Below are 23,435 nucleotides of genomic sequence, written 5' to 3'. Positions count from 1 at the left end.
AAAATTTTCTAAGCTTATTCCCAAGGAGGGTAGAAAACAGTTTCTCCAGCCATTTGTTTTGTCTACTAGTTCTAATACAATGACATTATATTGTGGGAAGGGTTTGAGGACCTGTTATATACAAGAAATTAAAGTTGTCACATAAATAAAGACAAATGGGACATAAAATTTTTCTTAGGAGGAAAAGTTAAAACTGTATGACTGAGATCTACACAAGCTTAATGTAATGATTCATTAAAATACTATCATCCATTAAAAAAAAGTACTTCTACAGGAGAGACACAGAATCATAAAACTAAGACCTTCAGCAACAAATTTCCATAGAGCCTACTCACTCATCTCCATGTGAGGGTTAATTTCCCCACCTCTTTTTGGTTAAAAGCAAGTAGCCATGAACAATTTCCAGATTTCGGTTTCTACTACTTCCAGAAGACAGTTAGAAACTCCAGGACAAAATGAGATGTTGCAAATTCTGAAACTGCTGACTAAGAAGCCCTATAAAAATTCCATGGAAGAAAGATAACTCATAGGAATGCAAGTACTGCATTTTCTATTGTATTCAGGTTTATATATTCACCCCTACGGAAGACGTTATAGCTTCATCCCATCGTCTTTTACATTGCTTAAGGATGCAAATCTCCTTTAAGAGGATCTGAATTGATTATGCTTATTAAAAATCCTATACATAAATATTCACTTGAGGCAGTCAGAAAAGAAGGGAGAACTGGGCAACCTGAAAAGTGTCAATATATCCAATACAGCACATAAAGCAAACTGTTAGATCTTACTAGTCATTCATATATGACACATTTTTTAAGAGAGAAGGAAGAAAATAAGCATTTATTAAGCACCAACTATGTGACAGACACTGGGCTTTGATCCTCACAACAATCCTGGCAGGTAGGTGCTACTATCGCCATTTTACAGTAGAGAAAACTGAAGCTGAGACTAAGTGACTTGGCATGGGTTACACAACTAGTAAGTGTCTGAGGCTAGATTTTACTGGGAGAGGGAAGAGGAGAGGGAGAGAGAGAAAGAGAAAGAGAGAGAGAGAGAGAGAGAGAGAGATGCAAGAAGTACACAAAAATCAATCTATCATTAGCAAGTAATTCAACCCTCAGGAGCTCAGTTCCCTTATAAAAAGGTTGGACTAAATGACCCCTGAGATTCCTTCCAGCTCTAAAACCATAATCCTATGGTTCTGTGGCCCTCTATACAATGCCTGCCCCTCATCCTCACCCAAAAAAAAAAAAGTCCACACATTAATCTGTTTTTTTTTAAACAATGACAAGTTGTTTTTGACAAGTTTCCCTTTCCTAGTTATGTGTCCTACATTCTGATGAAAGAAGAGCCTTGCTTTGGGAAACCTCCTATGCACACTCCCTCCAACCCATGAAAGAATAATAGCTGGTCGGGAGACTCATTCCCCAGCTACCTGGGGCTACAAGCCTGCTCATGTGGTTGCTGCAGAGAGGAGAACATGCCAGGCTTACTTCAAGGAGAATAATGGAAACTTCTACCGAAACTCAGGCGAACTGATCAGGCTCTGGTTTCTCCCTGCTCTGCCCTAGACCACATCCCTCAAAGCTCACAATTGTTTGGTCCAGGGTCTTCTAACACACATAGTCTTCTAATCAGTACAGCATGACCTTTCTTGGGTTTTCTTGATTCTCTTTTGTGGATTTCTTGCTAGAATGTTCAGGCAGAATCAGGATGTGGGATGTTGGGTTAAAGATGGTGAAGAGAAATGGAAGGACAGGGATGTGTGTGTGTGTGTGTGTGTGTGTGTGTGTGTAATGAATTATGACTGGGTACAAGAAGTATGTGATGTACACATTAGGAGTACAGATCAGGAGTACAGAATTAGGAGTACAGAAACTTAGACTCTAAGCCTTACATTAATTAGTTGTTTGACGTTGGGGAAGACACAACTGTTTTCATTCTCTTCTTCTGACAAATGGGGATAACGACCTCCCTACCTACCTTGGAGGATTGTTGAGAGGAACAGTGAAGACACAATATGTGAGGATACTATAAAAAGTGGGAAAGAGCCTTATAAGAATGTAGAGTAGTACCATAAAGCCTCATTTGTCCAAAGGGCAAACTTCTCATCTAAATTCCTTGAAAAGGCCCCCTATCTTTGATGCCTCTGTTTCTTCTTCTTTCCCTCTCTTCTAAAGCCTTGGTAATCTGGCTTCTGATGTCATCACTCAACTGAAACCAATAAACTTACTAAAGTTAATAAATCTAATGACTTTTCTCAAGTCTCATCCCTGCTGACCTCTCTATAGCATTTGTCACTGCTGACCATTTTCTCCTTTTGCAAACCCTTTCCGCTCTGGGTTTTCTTTCTCTCCACCCTCCCCCTCTTCTCTCTCTGTATGTGTATTTTCCTCACAACTATCCAATGGTTTCTTTTTAGTCTTCTTTGTTGGATACATGTCTTGCTCACTAAATATGGGTGCCCCCTAATGCTCTGGCCTGGGCCCTCTTCTCTCTTCTCTCTTACTCGGTAATCTTATCAGTTCCCATAGGTTTGATTTTCCCAGATCTACATATCTATTCCTAGTTTCTCTCTCTCTCTCTCTTTTTTTTGTTTTGTTTTTAGGCAATTGGGGTTAAGTGACTTGCCTAGGGTCACACAGCTAGTAAGTGTTTGATCTGAGGCTGGACTTGAACTCAAGTCCTCCTGACATTAGGTCCCATGCTCTCTCTACTGTGCCACCTCGCTGTCCCCCTAGTTTCTCTCTTGAGATACAAGAATGACTCACCTGCTACTTCTTGGACATTTTGAATTGGATGTCCTAAAGGAATCTCAAATTCAACACGTCCACAGAACTCTTTATCTTCCCTTCCCCCCCAAAAAAAATGTTCTTCTGATCTTCCTTATTAGTATACAGGGGCTCTGAGTTATCTAAGTTTGCAAACTAGGTGTCATCTTTGACTCCTCATGCTCATTCACCAGGTAGACAACAGTCACATTTTGTCATTTCTCCGCATCTCTCCCTGAACGATGACAAGAGCCTTCTCATTAGACTCATCCTGAAGTGTCTTCCCACTCCATTCCATGCTCCACATTTCTTGCTCTCTTTACCTCTACCCCTTAGAACTCCTGCCTTCCATTAAGACTCAGCTCAAGCACTGCCCCTGTAGGAGACCTGTCCTGGTGCCCCCTAGCTACCAATGCCTTCTCTATGGCTACTTTCCATCTACTTCATGATCCAACATCTTGCATGATCTGGTTTATGGATATACATCACCTCCCCCATTAAATTGAAAGCTTTTTAAAGGCAGGGACTGTATGTTTTCTCATTGTCTCCCTAGTACCTGGCACATAGGTGCTGCATAAATGCTTACTGATTTATTATGATTGTGGAAGATAATAGTAAACTATAGGTAACCACAGAAGTCTCTGAGAAATAGAAATTAAGTCACAAAGCTCTAAAAACAGAGGTATGGAGAGGTGATGAGGTACTGGAAAGTGGGTAATAGCCTGAAAATCAGGAGGCAAGGGCTTTGGTCTCAGCTTTTCTACTTACTACCTGGGCATAGACTTTCTTATATGGAAACATGCAGATTAAGAGAAAATTTAATTATCTGGTTTCCCCTTTAATTCTTCCTAAGAGAATATGTGGAGATAAAAAAAGGGGAAGCCTGCTCTATCCCAACACACTGAGAAACAACAGTTGATAATGAGTCTAAAGATACCAGAATCATCAACGGATATCTGGACCCTTTTGTGGTTGGAGCAAGAAGTCCTACACATATGAGTATTACTTTGAGTCATACTGAGTTTGTCTGGGGAAGTTTAGCCTGGAAAAGACAGGGGAGAAAGAGAGTGAATCATGATAGTTATGTCTAAAAGAATTTCAAGTAAAAGAGGGATTGTATTTTTTTCTGCTTTTCTCTGGAAGACAGAAATAGGATCAATAGGTAGACATTACATAAAGACAAATATTGACTCACTGCGAAGAGAAGCTTCCTAACAATGAGAGCTGCACTAGAATGGGCAGTGTGCACTGGCAGACTATGAGTTCTCTGTCCCTGAAAATACTTAAGTAAAGGGGATAACATCACACAGGAAGGATTTTTGTAAGAGGAGATACTCATTCAGCTATGGGTTGGACTAGATTTGGACTTCTGAGGTCTTTCTAAGACTTTCCAATTCTGTAATTCTATAAGTCATCAAGAAAAGTTAACTATATTGTATGTTTAACATGCTCTAATTAATTATGTAATATCTTTTAGAAAGATTTCCATCCAAATTTGTTTAAAACTCAAAGCTTAAAATGGTAAGTTTCCCTTATCTACAAAATTACCTTTCATAGAACACTTCATTACCCACAATGCCACTGGATAAGTGAGGTGTTACATTATTATTAGCAGACATTATTATTTCTATGGAAAGAAAAAGATGAGTGCTTCTCTGCCAATTATCCTCATAACTTCCTTACCCTCTACCACCTAGAAAACAATAAAAATCAAACAGGTTTGATATATTCCAAAAAGTTACAGACAAAAAAGGTTGGGAAATACTAAGGCAGCGTGGGATACTCTGAATTTCGAGTCAGAAGACATAGGTTCAAATTCTGACTCTGCTCCCATATGACCTTTCACAAATCACATCCCCTTTTTGGAAACTCAGTTCCTACACCTATAAAATGAAGGAGTTAAACTAGATCAGAGGTTGGCAAATTACAGTCCTCGGGCCAAATCCAGCCCAGCAGTCTGTTTTTGTACTGTTCATGAATAAGTGCTATCCTTAGCCGTAGCTCACAAGACTTACAAAAACATTTTTGGAAAACCATGGGCCAAAACAAAATAGCAATATTCCCCTGGACATTATAAGACATGGGCCAAATTTGGCATGTGGGCTATAATTTGCTGATTCTTGGACTATACCACCACTCAATGGCAGGTGGCTCCTACTGAACACAGTTGAGAAGACCTGCGTTCAAATGTGACCTCAGATATTTACTAGCTGTGTGACCCTAGGAAAGTCACTTAACTCTGTCTGCCTCAGTTTCCTCAACTGTAAAATGAGGATAATAATAGCACTACCTCCTAGAGTTACTGTGAGTATCACGTAAGATAGAATTTGTAAAGTACTTAGCACAGTGCCTGGCACATAGTAGGTGCTCGATAAATGTTACCTTACCTTAATTGTTCTCCTTCCAATTCTAAATCATGACTATACGGGACTGTCCTAGAACCAAGATGGCTGAGTTATATATATACAGTTTAGTTATGCAGAAGCTGGAAAATTCCACAGTACCATTCCCAAAGTAGTTTAATTGCTGTTCACAGATATACAGAGAGTGCTGCTATGGTTCTGGACAAAGGTACAGAAGTTAACTGACATGCTGTAGCTTTTAACAGGAGTAAAGGATGGGCAGGGTGGGGGCGGGAAGGAGAAAGAGCTTCATTGCAAAGGCCCTTGTCTAAGAAAAGGGTGGGTAACTGCTTTTCTGAAATACTGTAGACTCACAGACTTTGCAAGGATTAGATTTAGGGACCTCTCAAAGTTCCTCAGTGAATTAGAAATTAGGCCTGAAGAAGGGTAGCTAGGTGATGCAGTGGATAGAGCCCCGGTCCTGGAGTGAGGAGGATCTGAGTTCAAATTTAGCCTCAGATACATAACATTCACTAGCTGTGTGACTCTGGGCAAATCACTTAACCCCAACTGCCTCACCAAAAAAAAAAAAAAGAAAGAAAATTAGGCCTGAAGTTCAACAACTTAACCTTAGAAAGAGTGAAAAGTTGATTGGTATTGCAAATCACTATCTTTAGGGCTCCAACAAAAGCAAATTTACCACACCAAGATACCAAGGGGAAAACATTATCATTTTTATATAGACAGCTATAGATGCTTTCCTGAAAAACTGTAGACTCACAGACTTTGGAAAGAGAAAGGGATTGGATTTAAGGACCTCTCAAAGTTCTTTTGTCAATTTAAAAATTAGGCCTGATGTTCAAAACTTAACTTTAGAAACAATGAACAGCTCCCAGAAGAGGAAACTCCCTTTACCATTGCAGATCAATATCTTCTCTGCAACTTACAGTCTTAGAGGGTTGACTAAAGCATCAAGAAGACTTTCCTGGGGTCAATCAGTCAATATCTGTCAGAAGTAGGACTTGAATGAAGGTCTCCCTTGCTCTATGAACAGCTCACTATCCATTATATCATTTTGCCTCTATTAAATAAAATGAGTGTGGGTGTGGGTGTGTAGCATAAAAGACTCTTTGTCCATATTAGAAAAAAAAATAACACAAGCAAAAAAGTCTATAAATAAACCATATGTACCACATTAAGAAGAAAACAAATTCAAATACAATTTTATCTCTAAGCCATGCTCACTACCTCTGGTCACTAGATTTGATTGATCTTTATTCTAATATGCTACTCCTCAAGCAAAGCCCATGGAGAAAGATACTTTTAAAATTAATTTGATCATAAAGTTCACATATCATGTAAAATTGACTATATGTGCCATATTTACATACTAAAATCTCTTAAAGCCAGGAAATCATTAAGAGTCTTATCTACTATGGTGAGAGAAGATGTTTTCTTAATGCTGTAACAAAATGGCATTTTACCCTTCAAATCAAATAACCTTTAATAATGGCATAATATAAATTCAACAAAGACTTATACATTCCCAATTCAGTTTGCAGATATCAAAGATGGGGGGGAGGGGGAGAATCTATTAGACATTTGGCCGAAACCAGTGTAAATTTTTCCATACTGTGAATGAACTTGGTAATACTTTCTGTAGTCTAGTTTCAAATAATTAAATGGGAGGATGGAGACAAGAATGATGATCCATATAATTTGGAGGAACTCCTATTGATGTACAAACTCAATTTTTGACTTCTTAATGTCATTGTCCAGATCATAAACTTCAAAGGTAAATAATTTCTCTACCTGCTTTGTGTATCAGTCTGACATCTTGATCTACCTAATTTCAACAGATATATGCCATAGCTTCATACATGCTGAAGAAAGAACATGATTAAAGATAATAAAAATGAGAATGCCATCTTGTTTCTGGGTCTTGCCAAAGCCAGAATGAAAACAAAAAAAGAAAGAAAGAAAGAAAAACCCAGGACGAGACTCTTCACAAGGTAGACCCTGACAAGCCAATGTTGGCTTACTGAGGACTCAATCAAGCAGAAGCTGAACCTGCACGGGTCCAAGTATTCTCCCTCACTTCCCAAACAAAGAATCTTCTGAGAGTTACAATTTATTCCTTTTCCAGGAATTACTTCTGACTCAGCTTTGTGCTTGATACAACTCTAATTTCACTCTCCTCAGAACCATCTTTAATTAATACATTTCCTGGTATATATAAAAATTTGGGAAGGAGGGATTTTTGGGAAATAGCTCTTATTGATATTGGACATCCAGCAAAAATATCATCATCTATTTATACCATACAAAAAAGCAAGCAAAATAGCCTACTAAAATTTCCCTTGTTCTGAGCCATCTCAATCTCTCACTCAGTGGCTAAGTCACTCCCAAATGAAATTTTCAGTCCTCTCCTTACACAACCTAAATTGGGGATAATTAGACTACTCTACCCTCTCATAACTGGCAGGCGGGAAGGAGAGTCAAAAAACAAACACATCCATATAAAATATTCAGAAAGCAATATTACACACAACAGGAGCCCAGGTGAAAGCCTAAGTTCTCTCCGCAGCAAAACCTACATCAGCAACCATCTTCTACCTACTCAACTTTTTACTGAGCAATTAAGAATATTGTAAGCTTGTTTTATGTGAGATATGAATCAATCAAAAAATTACAATTGGAAGTTCATTAAAATGGCTTTCTCCTACCTGTGTCAACAGACACGTCCTTTGGCATGGCTTCATCCATAGAACTTATTTTCAAAGCTACATTTTAAAAGGAGGAGGGTGTGGGGAGGAAAAGAGACACTGTCATTTTTTTCTTTTTAAGGCAAGTTACATTAAAACAAATTAATCTCTAGTTTTTTTGTCTGATAATTAGCATTATTCACTGATTCACATACGTTCTACTTTATAACACATAGATTTAAAGCGATCTGAGAACTTTGTTCAATATTCTGATAACTGTATTTCAATATAGTTGGTTTCTTTTGTAATTCTATATATTTTATTTTATGCATTTAAAAACATTATTTTGAAAAGAGCTCCATAGGCCAAAGGTCCAAAAGTCCAGATTGCTGAAAGGGTTCATGACACAAAGAAAGTTAAGACGCCCTATACTAAAAAGACATGTTGTTTTTTTTTAAAGACATGGGGGGTTTTTTTTGTTTTTTTGTTTTTTAGGCAATTGGGGTTAAGCGACTTGCCCAGGGTCACACAGCTAGTAAGTGTCAAGTGTTTGGTCTGAGGCTGGATTTGAACTCAGGTCCTCCTGACTCCAGGGCCAGTGCTCTATCCACTGCACCACCTAGCTGCCCCTAAAGACATGTTTTGTTAATGTATTCTCTTCCAGTGAGGCTCTCTGTAGACTCTGTAGTTCCTTTTCAGGTAGAGACACCTACAATCTCTGCGATGGGCAGTAGCAGTATTAGCTTCTTCCTTGTCTACTCATATCATAGCCTGTGACAACCACAGAGAAGAGATCCTGAAATGCTATGGCTCACATTCAATTTTTTAAAGTCATATTTTATTTTTTCTGCAATTATATTTAAAAAAAATTTAAGCTTTTGGTTGTTTTTTTTGAGTTATTATTATAAATGTTATATTATAATTCTCTCCCTCTCTCCCCTCCCCTTCCCTGAGAAGACAAGCAATCTCACATAGGTCAGACGTGCAATTATCACATTCAATCTTACAAACTATTCCTCAAACTGATTTCTTCCCTTTCTTCTAGCACCTCACTGGTTCTGAATTTCTGACCCTCCATATGCAAAAAAGAGAACAAAGAGTACAAAATGGTAGCAATTTTTTTCCCTAATTAAAAAGTCAAGGGTCAGCTAGGTGGCGCAGTGGATAGAGCACCGGCCCTGAAGTCAGGAGGACCTGAGTGCAAAAGCCTCTGGTTGGTTGTGGAGTGACAATCAAGTCTTTGTACCCAAATTTGAAGATTTATTAGAATGAATCCTTCCAGGGCAAGGGATGAGGTCCCCTGTTTTAACTGCTGCATAGCCACATACCAGGGGTTGGTTAACCTTTTTTGTTTATGTTATGGACCCCTCTTGCAGTCTGATGAAGCCTATGGACCCTTTCTCAAAATGATGTTTTTAAACGCATAAAATAAGATACAAGGGATTATAAAGGAAACCAGTTATATTGAAATGCAGCTAATATATATATATATACATATATATATTTTTAAAACCAAGTTCATAGACCCCAGGTTAAGACCTCCTACTTATTAATAACCCTGTGTGGCCAATGAAGAAAATGCGTGGTTCCCTGGTATTATTTGGGAAGCTGTTCAATGTGCTTTTGCCATCCCTCCTTCCCAACTCCTCCCAGAAAGTACTTTTCCAGCACCTCTTTAAGTGTTGCTTCCCCCCAATAGAATGTAAGCTCCTTGAAGCTAGGGAGTGTCTCACTTGGCTGTATCCCCAGCACTTAGCACAGCTCCTGGCACATATCAGTGCTATAAACACAAACAAATCCTTTATCTATCCTTATCTAACCTCTTTCAACAAACTCAGTTCAATATATATTACTCTTTTTTTGTATTGCCCTAAATACTCCCAATCCCATTTATCTTGGAGTTTTATTGCATGCATAATATGGCAGACTGTATTTTCCCTGCTGCTTATAACTCTACCAAGAGCTCTAACTCCCTGACTGCATGATCTGTTTATTGAGCCTTCACACTAAAATACCATGACTATAAAGTGGTCAAGGATATTACTGACAGACAGAGTAACATATTAAGCCCAGAACAGAAACTATGATAAGAACAAAATTCCCTCAAGGACTAACCCTGTGTAGAGAATGTGGATTGAAAACCTATATTCTGGAGTTCATCTGCACCAGCATAGAATGTTAGTTAACCCTGTGTCTTCACTGGCTTGACAGTAATTTCTCTGACATCATCAGATAATATTCTCCAGATGAAGTTGGTAACAGAAATGGTCTGAACACAATTGTTAGCCTATCACAAATTCAATTCAATAGCCATTTAATATTATTGTTAACAACTGCAATAATAATAGCTAGCATTTATATAACATTTTAAAGTATGCCAAGTGCTTCGTAAATACTCTCTCATTTGATCCTCACAACAACCCTGGGAGGTGGGTGCTATTATTAATCCTTATTTTACAGATGTGGAAACTGGGGCAAACAGAAGTTAAATGACTTGCCCAGGGTCACACAGTTAACAAGTGTCTAAGGCCACATTTGAAAGCAGATCTTCCTGACTCTAGGCCCAGCGCTCTACGCACTGCATATAAGGCAATGCGCTAGGCCCTGAACGGGTAAGACTATACCTGAGCAGCTTCCCATGTATACTTCTGGGTTTTGGCTCATGGTGTCATTCCACGATGCCAATTTTAAACACTGAATCTTTTTCAGATAGGCTGGCTCTGCCACCATCCAAGTAGATACACCCATATATTCCTCAAAATCCTGCCATTCCCAGAGACAAGAAGAAAAACATAAGTAAAAAGTCCTTAATAATAGAAAACAACTTCTTTTTTTTTCATACCTGGTTTGTCATCAATATTCACATCCTGGGCAGGTGCAGTCAGGTCAACCTTTTCTTTAAGGGAAGTCTTCTTGAAGAAGGAAAGTTCATAAATCACTTAAGTGTATTGGAATAAGGACCGACATAATATGTACACAAGTAGCAAACAAACAAATAAATAAATAAACGGAAACTTTTAAAAATGAATCCTTCTCTAAAATATATATCCATTTACTGTGGTATACATGATACTGAAAACTCTTTTTAGTCATTTCTGACTCTCTGTGATCCCACTTGGGGTTTTCTTGGCAAAAATGGTTTGCCATTTTCTTCCCCAGCTCATTTTACAACTGAGGAAACTGAGATAAACAGAGATAAGTGACTTGCCCAAGTCACACAGCTAGTAAGTGTCTGAGACCAGATTTCAAGTTGAATCTTCTTGATTCCAAGCCTGGCACTGTATCCATTGAGCTACCTAGCTGCCCTAACTGAAAATGCTAGTAATAGTAATAATGTGATAGTAGTATTTGTAAAGCATTTTCAAGTTTTCAAAGCACTTTTAAAATAAGTTATCTTATTTGATCCTCACAACAACTCTGCTATGTAGGTACTATTTTTATTTCCATTTTACAGATGAGAAAACTGTGACCGAGATCGGTTAAGTGACTTGCCCAGCTAGCTAAGTGGCTGAGCTGGCACATGAACTCAGACTTTCCTGGTTCCAAGACCAGCATTCTATTCATGATGCCTTCTAGGTGCCACAAATTACTTTTAATCTTTTCTAAATTTGAGATCAATAATTCTATATGCCTTCTCTATATGAAACATGCAAACTTACTACATGAAAAATAGAACTCAATTCAAGAAAGTAATATGGCATTTGCCAAGAAGTAGCTTAGAATTGTAGCGATTTGCCTGGCCTGCTTATCAGAGGTAATGTGATAGCAAGTCATGTTCTCACCATAACTCCTCTGATGGATGCATCAGGCAACTAATCTGGTAGCCTAGAGACGGGAATCAAGTAGAAATGCTGAGAACCCTATGGGAAGGTGACTTCCTCCTGGGGTTTGTAATAAAGAACAAAAAGAAAGCTAGGCACAGTCCACTATGTCCTCCAAATCTTGGGAGGAGAAACTTCAAAGGGCTCAATGGAAGGAGAGGTACAGTCCCATGGATGAGAATTCTTCAGGGGAAGTCAGCCCAGAAGGGATAGGCTGCCATCAACAATGGAGATCTAAAGACACAAAGAAAACTCAGCAATCAACTTAGATTTTAAGAAGACAGATACACTCAGTAAGCACTTATCAAGTGCCTTCCCTATGCCAGGCATTGTGCCAAAATCTAGAGGATTCAGAAGTTGAAAGCAAAGGCAGGTGACAGAAGATGAATACAAAAAAAGTGCTGCATGATTTTCTATAAGAACAGGAACAAGAGGGCTAAAGATAAGAATGAACCAAGGTTGATAAGGAAAGTGAAGGACAGAAAAGAGGGTTTTTTCAAGTTATATCAGGAGAAAGTGGAAGAACAAAGAAAGGATAGGACCTAGGCTCAGGGTACATGGGATAACAACAGACAACAAGAAGACAGAGCTGCTCAATTCTTATTTTGCTTGTTCTCCTCCAAGAATGCCCTGGAAGAGATAAAAAATGGCTAAGAGGGAGGTGATCATTCAAATCATCTGGTCCAGATGAACTAAATCCCCAAGAACTTAAAAACCTGGTAGGTTATGCTGCTGAGCCACCATCAATGACATCTGAAAGGTCATGGAAGTAAAAAGCGATACCACAAGATAGAAAAGGGGCAAGTGATATTCCAATTTTCAAAAAAAAAAAAAAGGTAAGAAAGTAGAGTCAGCAAACTATAGGCCAATGAGCTTGACTGTGAAGTCTAAAAATGAGTAATTAAAGAGATAACGAACATCTAGAAAAAGAAGTAATGATCACCAAGAGTCATCATGGTTTCATCAAGAACCAATCATGCCACTATTTTTCTCTTTCTTTCTTTCTCTCTCTCTTTCTTTATTTCTTTTGTTGTTGTTCGGGGCTTCTTGTACAAAATGACTAATATGGAAATGTTTTAGATGACTGCACATCTTACATTCCTTGCCATCTCAGGGAGGAGGGAGGGGAGGGAGAAAGGAATAGAATTTGGAACTCAAAACTTAACAAAAAAAAAAATGTGCAAAATTGTATTAACATGTAATGAGGGAAAAATAATTATTTAAAAAAACAATCATGCCAGATTAACTTCATCTTCCCTTTTTGACAAGGATATTAAACTTGTAGATGAAGGGAATGCTGTTGATAATTTTTAGCTTTTATTTAGTATTTTATTTTTCCCCAGTTACATGTAAAGACAATTTTTAACATTAGTTTTCAAAATTCTGAGTTCCAAATTCTCCCCCTTCCTTCCTCATTGATCCCCCCTCATTGGTAAGGCAAGCAATTCAATATGGGTTATAAATGTGTAGTCATGCCAACCATATCCATAATAGTCATGTTGTGAAAGAAAACACAAACAAAAACACTCAAGAAAAAAAAAAGTATGCTTCAATATGTATTCAGACACCATCAATTCTTTCTCTGGGGATGGGTAGCATTTTTCATCACAAGTCCTTCAGAGTTGTCTTGGATCGTTGTATTGTTGAGAATAGCTAAGTCATTCACAGCTGATCATCTTACAATATTGCTGTTACTTTGTACACAGTATATTTCACTTTGCATCAGCCCCTGCAAGTATTTTCAGGTTTTTCGGAGAACACCCTGCTCATCATTTCTTATAGTACAATAGTATTCCATCATAATCACATAACACAACTTGTTCAGCCATTCCCCAATTGATGGGCATCCCCTCAATTTCTAATTTTTTTGCGACCAGAAATGAACTGTTATAAATATTTTTGTACATATAGGTCCTTTTCCTTTTTGGGATACAGACCTAGTAGTGGTATTGCCCTTTGGGCATAGCTCCAAATTGCTCTACAGAGTGGTTGAATCAGTTCACAACTCCACCAACAGTGAATTTATGTCTCATTTTTCCCACATCCCCTCCAACATTTGTCATTTACCTTTTCTGTCCTATTATCCAATTTAATTGGTATGAGACAGTACCTCAAAATTGTTTTAATTTGCATTCTCCAATCAATAGTGAGTTTGAGTATTTTTTCAAATGGCTATAGATAGCTTTGATGACTTCATCTAAAAACTGTTCATGTATTTTGAACATTTATCAATTGGGGAATAGCTCTTACTTTTATAAATTTGACTCAGCTCTCTATACGTTTGAGAAACGAGGCTTTTCTCAGAGAAACTTGCTTCAAACTTTTTTCCCCAGTTACTCTTGCTAACTACATTTTCCGCCATCCTATTCCCCCACCCCCGTTTATTCTATTCTCTCTCTCCTTTCACCCTGTCCCTCCTCAAAAATGTTTTGCTTCTGACTACCCCCTCCCCAATATGTCCTCCCTTCTATAACCCCCCCCATTCTCTTATTCCCTACCCTCCCTACTTTTCTGCAGGATAAGATAGATTTCTATACCCAATTGCATGCTTATGCTATTCCCTCTTTGAGCTAGTTCCGATGAGAGTAAGGATCACTCACTCCCTCTCACCTCCTCCTTTTTCCCCTCCACTGTAAAAGCTTTTTCTTGCCTCTTTTATTGAGATAATTTATCCCATTCTACCTCTCCCTTTTACTTTCTCTCAGTATAATCCTCTCTCACCCCTTAATTTCATTTTTTTGATAGCATCCCTTTATCTTCAACTCACACCTGTGCCCTCTCTCAATATATACTCCTTCTAACTAATAATGGGAAAGGTCTTATGAGTTGCAAATATCATCTTTCTATGTAGGAATGCAAATAGTTTAAGCTTATTAAGTCCCTTATGATTTCCCTTTCCTGTTTACCTTTTCTGCTTCTCTTGAGTCTTGTATTTGAAAGTCAAATTTTCTATTCAGCTCTGGTCTTTTCGTCAGAAAGCTTGAGAATCCTCTATCTCACTGAATGTCCATTTTTCCCCCCAAAGGATTATACTCAGTTTTGCCAGGTAGGTGATTCTTGGTTGTAATGCTAGCTCCTTTGACCTACAGAATATCATATTCCAAGCCTTATGGTCCTCTAATGTAGAAGCTGCTAAATCTGACTGTGGTTCCACAATACTAGAACTGGTTCTTTATGGCTGCCTGCAATATTTTCTCCTTGATCTGGGAGCTCTGAAATTTGACTATAATATTCCTGAGAATTTTCATTTTGGGGTCTCTTTCAGGAGGTGATTGGCAGATTTTTTCCTTGACAATTTCTTAAAAGATGATGTCCAGGCTCCTTTTTTGATCACAGCTTTTAGGTAGTCCAATAATTTTTAAATTCTCTCTCCTGGATCTATTTTCCAGATCAGCTGTTTTTTCCAATGAGACATTTCACAGCCTTCTATTTTTTTTTCATTCTTTTGGTTTTGTTTTACTGTTTCTTGATTTCTCATAAACTCATTAGCTTCCACTTGCTCTGTTCTAATTTTTAAGGAATTATTTTTTTCAGTGAACTTTTGGACCTCCTTTTCCATTTGGTCAATTCTGCTGTTTAAGGCATTCTTCTACTCATTGTATTTTTGGACCTCTTTTACCATTTGTTTGGTAGTCTGTTTTTTAAGGTATTATTTTCTTCAGTATTTTTTGGTGTCTCTTTTACCAAGCTGTTGACTCTTTTCTCATGATTTTCTTGCCTCACTCTCATTTCTCTTCCCAATTTTTCCTCTACTTCTCTTATTGATTTTCAAAATCCTTTTTGAGTTCTTCCACAGCCTGAAACCAATTCATATTTTCTTGGAGGCTTTGGATGTAGGAACTTTGACTCACCTTGGGACTGCCACCCAGGACTGGGACCTGAATCTGCGTATGGGCAAAGCAACAGAATCCTGCCTCAGTGCTAGCACAAAGACCCCTGCAATCTCCTTCTAACCTGTTGTTCGACCCCTTTACTACGTGTGGGCTGAGAGCTCTGGAAGCAGCCACGGCTGCTGCTGCTGCTGATTCAGCGGCTCCCAAGGCCTTCTCTTGGTTTGCTGGGGCCGGGGCTGTGCCGGCCCAGCTTGTGCTGAACTGCACTCCTTCTCAGCCTGGTGCAACAGACCTTTCCTGTCAACCTTCCACGTTGTCTTGGGCTGGAAATTTGTTTCATGCTGTCTTTTTGTGAGTTCTGCTGCTCTAGAATGTGTTTAGAGTCATTTTTAAAGGTGGAGGAGTTTCGGGGAGAGCTGAGGCAAGTCCCTGCCTTTACCCCACCACTTTGGCTCAGCTTCCACGCTGTAGATATTTTAAACTAGATTTGAGCAAATAAGTTTCACGCTATTCTTGTGGATAACAACAATAGCTAGCATTTATATCAATTGCACTTCAAGGTTTGCAAAGCATTTTACACATGTGAACACATTTGATTCTCACAACAGTCCCACGAAGGAAGTGGTATTACTGTCCTCAAGTTACAGATGAGCAAACAGAATGAAGCACAGAAAGGTTACACAACCAGGGTCACACAACTTGTAAGTGTCTGAGATGAGATTCAAACTCAGGTCTTCCTGACACCAAGTCCCACGCTCTATCCACCACAGCACTTGGCTGCCTCTTGTGGAAAACAGGACAGATATAGACCACACAATAGTACAGTTACAATGTCAATTGGACAGGAGATCTCTGGTGGAGTTATCCTAGTAGCTATGTTTGGTTCTGTGCTCTTTTATAACTTGGATGAAGGCATAAAAGGTCTACTCACCAAATTTACAGGGGGCAGCTAGGTGGTGCAGTGAATAGAAGGCCAGGCCTGAAGTCAGAAAGACCCATCTTCCTGGGTTCAAATCTGGCCTCAGACACTTAGTAGCTATGTGACCCTGGGCAAGTCACTTAACCTTTGCTTCAGTTAACTTATCTGTAAGATGAGCTGAAGAAAGAAATGGCAAACCACGCCAATATCTTTTCCAAAAAAAACCCCAAATGGGGTCACAGAAGGTCAGACATGACTGAAACAACTTACAATATCAGATTCACAGATGCCACAAATCTAGGTAGGATAGCCAACAATGGACATGGGATTCAGGACCCAAATAGATCTTGTGAGCCTAAAGCACTGAACTGATAATAATAATATAAAATGTAAGAATTATGAATGTTAAATAGGAAAAAATGGAGGAGATATGGTTAGACAGTGACAAAGATCTGGAGGTGTTAGCAGACTATAATGCCATGTGAATAAACAATGTGATAAAACAGACAAAAAGCTAATGTGACCTTGGTTTACATTAACAAAGGCACAGCTCTTAGGAATAAGCAGGTGATAGACAGCCCTGGGGTACTCTGTCCTGATCAAACAACACCTGGGGTCCTTGTTTAGTTGGAGGCATCACAGTTTATAAAGGACAATGATAACCTGGAGAAGATCCAGGTAAAGGCAGATAAATGCAACCATTATGGTTAAAAGCCATGTTCATAGGATCTAAGAATTCATGGAAGGAACTGGAGAAGTTCAGCCTGAAAAAGAGAAGACTTAGAAGAAACTTGATACATATCTTCGAATATGTGAAGGGCTTGTCACGTGAAATCAAAATCAGATTTGGTCTTTTTGGCCCTGGAGAGAAGAACAGCGAACACTGGGAAGTTAGTTCTGGAAAAGTTAGTGCAAAGAGCTAAACCTAGGCTTGGCGTCAGGAAAAATTTCTGAGCTATCCAAAAGGAAATGGTATGACTTAATAGGTAATTAGCTCCTTCTCACTGGAGAGCTACAAGCAGAGGGTGGATGACCATTTGTCAGGTATGCTTTAGGAGATATTCCCTTTCATGCATGGGATGCAGCAGATGGCTACTGAGGACCTTCCCAACTCTAAAATTCTGTAATTAATGAATCCTGGCTCTGTCAGTTACTAACTATGAAACAATGGCACAGGCTCTTTCACTCTCTGGATTTCAGTTTTCCTCTATTGAGGGCTCTTCTCATACCCCAAAATGAGAGCTTTTTAAAAAGAAATGAAACTAATAATTTGCGTATAATACTGGGTGTGCTTTCCACCCAAAGTCATGACTTCAAGTACATAAAGCTGAATGTGCATGTACTGAAAAAAAATTTCTAAGTAATAACTTTCAATAACCACATGAGCCTAATATTTTTTCCTTCATGAAGTAGTATTCATTCATTAGAAATGCAAAGCTCAAATGTAAGCATCATGTCCAGAATGAGATGCTTGAATAAGAAAGCATAAATACTCATGACACTCCCTCTGTTATTACACAGCTATCTCATAATTATGCTCTTATACAAAGTCTTCCCAATGCTCAGGTCAGATTTTGGACAGCCAGGCTATGTCTTGCCAACTCCTGACAATTCTTCCTCTACAATCTTTTTCATCTGTCCACACCTCTCTACTCCCAACAGACATTAGCATCCCTAGTTCTGGCGCTTCTGAACTATTATAGGAACATCCTAACTGGTCTTCCATTGATTCTTACCTTTCTCTATAAGGGACAATTAGGGCACCATTCTACCCCTATGCATGCATGCAAGCTATCTTCAGTTCCTGGAATACATGTCCCACATCTCTATACCTGATAAAATACTTCTCTCCTCCCTCCAAATCTAGCATAGGTATCAGCTCTTCCACAAAGCCTTCCCTCAGTTTCTTAGATAAAAGTGATTTCTCCCTTATTAAATACCCTTATGGCATTTTTTTCTGATTCTCCTTTATGCTTATAATATTCTGCCTTATGTTATACATATTTGTATCTTCCCATTACATTCTCTACTACTCCAGGTCAATGACTGTGTCACCTGATAAATGTGTTGAGTTGAACTGAATCAATGGAGAAGCTTTATCCTGAATAATATGGTGAAAAAAAAATAGCCATCTTGGAATAAAAAGACTCAAGTCTCAGCTCTGATCATTATTTGTTATGTGACCTTAGGCAAATCACTTAACCTCTCTGAGACTCACTCAGCTTCTTCATCTACAAAAGAGAGATAATAATTCTTGTATAATCTGTCTCATAGGGCTATTGTAAAGAAAGCACTCTGTAAAGTCTAAATGTGACCAAAAAAAAAAAAAAAGACCTAAGCAGCATCCAACCACTACCTTCACATCTCAAATACCTGTCTAGAATATATGCAAGAGGATCTCACGTGAATAAAAAATATTCAAAGTATATGTTCTCAGTATCCTTCATTTAACTTTTATCACTACTGCAATGGCCTTAACAGTGGTTGGCTTAGCCCAATGGGAGGACTGTTCATTTCCTAATGATTAGGGAGGCGGGGGACAGATAGGGGAAAGGGGGATTGTAGGCATTGTAAGGAAGAGCAGCACTGAAATCTCTCCTTAAAAAGATGAAATCAAGGAAAATTTTCTGGGCCAGTTTTGGGGATCATCCAATGGTCATCTTGACTGATTCAAGGGCTAAAAATCCACAAGGACGCAATGTCTCCAAACGTACTTTTGGAGCCCAAACTTGCTTCGTATAAATGAATGTTCAAGTTATCACACAATTGCTTGCAGGTACAGCCCTCAGTTCTAACCTGCTCTCAACAGCGAGGCTATCTTAGCTCATTGGTACAGTATCTTGCAAATAGTAGGCAACTAAGCTCAACCTAAAAAGTAGGGCCAAAATATAAGCATTTAGACTGCAGCGAGAGGGAGAAGGGAATGCTGAAAAAGTAAGCAGGGATCAAACTAGAAGACTTCAGCTTTGTCTTTCTATATATCTAAGGTATTTCCAAATGCTTGAAAAAAAATCTATAATAAATGAACCTAAAGTATAGTTTTTGTACATTTAGCTCCCAAAGTAAGTAAGTAACTAGTTTATGGGCAGATAAATGATAAAAATTTATTTTTTAACATTGCTATCAAAGCCTTCAGATTCACATGCGACACCTATTTCTAGTTGGTTTATTAATAGAAATAGATTTTTCTTACCTCAATCCGATTCAAGTCTCGTGGCTGTTGGTTTACTGACATTGATTCAGAATAAGAATCAAATAATGCGCAGTCCCGTTTGGGTTTAAGAAAAGCTGGAGGGAGACAAAAGAACTACAATGATATACACATTGACCATTGTTTTGCACTGTTTCTCCCTTGTGAATTGAATGCTTTAAAAAAAAAAAAGTTAATTCATTCTTGCTTGCCACAGCAGCCAGTAATAACACTGTAATCAAACATAAGGTGAATTTAGGCTGTTTACACATTTTTGAAACACTGCAGAGCACTTGAATATCACGATGGCTCATATTTGCTATCCTGCTAAAAGTAAGAAACTGCATTATTCAAGCATTTTTTCCCTTAGTCTGGATTTTATAGCCAAGAGAGTTAATATTGTACAGATGTTTCAAAGATATTGATGAAATGCTCAACCTTTCAGAGTAGAAAATGAGGAATAAGAACCTCTATTACTCGCCAATTAAAAACAGGGAAAAACAACTTTTTGAGGTCATTACACACACACATTACATACACACACACCCTCCCAATAAATAGTAGTCACTGATATTGTTAAAGTTGGGGAATTCTGAGTATGAGTTTTTTAAATAGATATTAAACAGTCTTATCATTAAACAGCCTTTGGATTCAGATACAAGATCATGTAACCTCCCTAAGACTCACTCAGTTTTTTCACCTACAAAAGAGATAATAATTCTCATACAATCTATCTCATAGGGCTATTATACCTGTTATAGCACCCCATCATAAAGGAGTATGGGAAAAGCTGGCTCAATAACTAGGCAACTTGTCAATATTTCAAAGAGAAATAGCTAATCTACAATTTGATAAGCATTTAAGATCGTAATAATTGTAAAATGAAGTTCAATCACTACAGAGTGTCCTCTTTAAAAGAAAAGAAGTTTTAACAAGGTACAATAATGTATTAAATCTTAATTCTTCCTACTAATTTCTTTCCAAGTACATGAAATTCCATCAGAAGGGCAGTATGAGGCACAAAAATACCAATTCACTGAGGCAGAAGGTACTTTAGAAATAAAGTGTTTCATTCCCTCCCCAAAACATGAATTGTCTATCTGACATGTCTGGCAAGTGATGATGCAACACCTTCCTGAATTCCTACAATGATAGGGAACTTTATAATACCAAGGCATCCAATTCCACACCTGAAAAGCTTTTTAGGAAGTTCTTTATATTAAACTGAAATCTGTTTCTATGTAACTTTCATACTTTGGTACCAGGTATATTACTTTCTATAAATAAATTTTCTATAAATAAATAAAGATCTGAATTTTGCAAGAAAGGCACAGAAAACTCAGGACATGGTAATATTTCTAAACATGACTGGCCTCTTAAAGATTAAAATCACCACGTTGCCTGCCACAATTTCTCCAATATCATTTTGCCTCTTTCAGTGTACCTTTTGATTCACTTAGAACACACAACACAAGTCGTTTCCAGGCCAATATAGGACGTCTCTTTCGAGCACCATCACCCAGTGTTCCAACCATTATAAATTAGATCATCTGTTCCTAGGAATTAAGGGAAGACAAGCATCTCATTGTGAACAGACCAAACATTTGTTAAGCCTATACTGAAACTGCCTACACTGTAATCCACTCATGTAACAACTTCTAACAGCTCATAGTTAAACTGCAGTTTAGTTCAACCTGCCATTCTAGTTCCTCAGCTTTTGGGAAGGAGAAAAATATTTTCTTTTCAGCTACTTAAATTAAGGCTAAATTCAGCACTTTCCATTTCACCAAAAAGAAACCTGTGAAGTTTTGAACTCATGGCAGTATCAAGGCAGAGGTATGTTCTCCCTAAAACCTGTCAAGAGTTGGATGAAATCTGAAGAAAAATTGGATGTAGATCAATTCGAAAATGTTGGAACCAGATTATGAGACTCCAAGGAAAGTAAAAATGTGAAGCCATTGAAATGTTAGTAATTGCGACTATGCACATTCTCTATAGTCAGGCTAAAACAGCAGAATTAATCTAAGATGGACTGGTTTTTTCTTTGAGACACAAAAAATGACTGAAGTCAGAGGGGTTCTTGGTGGGTTTTTTTTTTAAGTGGCTGTGATTATATCTAGCCTTTAAGTTGACTTTTCAGCCCTGGATGGAGAAAGAAGCTGCATTTCTCTGAATAATGAAGAGGATCCCAGTATTCTTTCAGATGTTTTGACTGCCTCTGAACAAAAAAGTCATTAAAAAAAAAAAAAAACACTGATGCCCCATCCTTGAAGTTTGCCTTTCCTAAATTCAACCTGTTCTTTTTCTCATCTCCTAAATTCACTGTCACTGAGTTTAAGAGGGATTTTAGGAAGTCTTAAATGTTTGCTAGTCACACCATAATTATTATTTGCAATTAATCCTGCCTACCCTAGAAAGCCATGCAATTGTTGCTTAATTGAAGGGTAGGTAATGAATTCTTCAATGTTTATGTATAATTCCTGCTGACAGCCTCCATAAAAGGCTAAAAAAAGACAAGAACCATTGTTCCAAAAGACTGTTTCATTAGTCAAGGGAGGTTGCTTCCTTGGAGGTTCTTCTTTACAGAAGCCTCTTTATGGAAGAATAAGCTATTTACGGTAACCATGCCACATCAAGAAATTAAAGAGACCACGCCGCTTTTGCTAACACACTGCTTCAGCATAATTCAGCCAGAGTATTTTTTTTTTATCTCATCAGCATCTTTTGACACATTAATGAAATTATAAATGAGGAATTCTCTAATCCCTCTCCTCATGGGAAAGATGATTCATTCAATAATCTACAAGCATTTTTTTTTTTAAAAAAGCACCTACTATGTAGAAGGCACACTGTACTAGAACTGGGGATATAAAATATCCCTCATCTGTAAAATAGGGATAATAATAGCACATAACTCCTGGGGTTGTTATGAGGATCAAATGAGACAATACTTGTAAAGTACTTAGCACAGTGCTTTGCACATAGTATATATTACTATATTGCTATATATACTATATTGCTGCTAGCTATTATAGGTTGCAAGTGGATAGGATGCTAGGCCTACAGTAAGGAAGACGAGTTTAAATCTGATCTCAGACACTGTGCTAAGGTAAATAGGTCTTACTTGATAAATAGGTCTTACTCTCAAGGAACATGAAAATATGGCTAAAACAAGGGTAGAAGGGGGATATGAGAAGGAAGGCCACTTCATTAGAAAAATTGAGAGATTAAAAAGTTTAGTTTGGGGTTTTTTTGGGGGAAGGTGGCTGTGATTTTATCTAGAATCATCTCTCTCCCCTTTTAAATCAACATTTCAGCTCCAGATAGGAAAAAAGCTGCCTTTCCCTGAAGGATGGAGAGCATTCCAGTATTCTTTCAGATGTCTTGACTGCCTCTGAACAAGAATCGCTATAATAATAATAATAATTAATAATAATATAACTAACATTTATATAGCACTTAATATGTGCCAGGCACCATGCTAAGCACTTTACATTATTATCTCATTTGATCCTAACAACCCTGAGAGTTTAGGTGCTATTATTATTATTCTCATTTTACAGAGGCAAAGAGAAGTTAAGTGACTTGCTCAGGGTCACACAGCTGGTAAGTATCTGAGACCAGAGTTGAACTCAAGTCTTCCTGACTACAGACCCAGCACTCTATTCACTGCACTACCTTTAAAATTTAGTATTTATATAATGCCTACTATGCGCAAGGCACTATGCTAAGCACTTTACAAATATTATCTCATGTGACCCTCTTAACAACTCTGGGAAGTAAGTGCTCTTATTATCATCATTTTACAATTGAAGAACCTGAGGCAAACAGAAGTGACTTCTTCAGGGTCACAC

General features: G+C 38.0%; 1 protein-coding gene across 5 annotated transcripts in view; it reads right to left on the bottom strand.

Annotated features, from left to right (window-relative positions):
* REPS2 (RALBP1 associated Eps domain containing 2) overlaps positions 1-23,435 on the bottom strand; it is a 256,055-nt gene that overhangs the window by 92,117 nt on the left and 140,503 nt on the right. For 2 of the 5 annotated variants that reach the window (XM_027835347.1, XM_027835349.1), the window contains exons 9-11: positions 19,585-19,679; positions 10,661-10,730; positions 7,840-7,896 (exon numbers count right to left, since the gene is read on the bottom strand). In XM_027835347.1, the coding sequence (XP_027691148.1) occupies positions 7,840-7,896; positions 10,661-10,730; positions 19,585-19,679 (222 nt within the window). The remainder of the gene's footprint in view (positions 1-7,839; positions 7,897-10,660; positions 10,731-19,584; positions 19,680-23,435) is intronic. The other 3 variants (XM_027835348.1, XM_027835350.1, XM_027835351.1) reach the window with 2 other exon arrangements.

Source organism: Vombatus ursinus, unplaced genomic scaffold, assembly GCF_900497805.2.
Source record: "Vombatus ursinus unplaced genomic scaffold, bare-nosed wombat genome assembly UNPS02014814.1, whole genome shotgun sequence".
Lineage (NCBI taxonomy): Eukaryota > Metazoa > Chordata > Mammalia > Diprotodontia > Vombatidae > Vombatus > Vombatus ursinus.
This window is presented reverse-complemented; position numbering and strand designations above follow the sequence as displayed.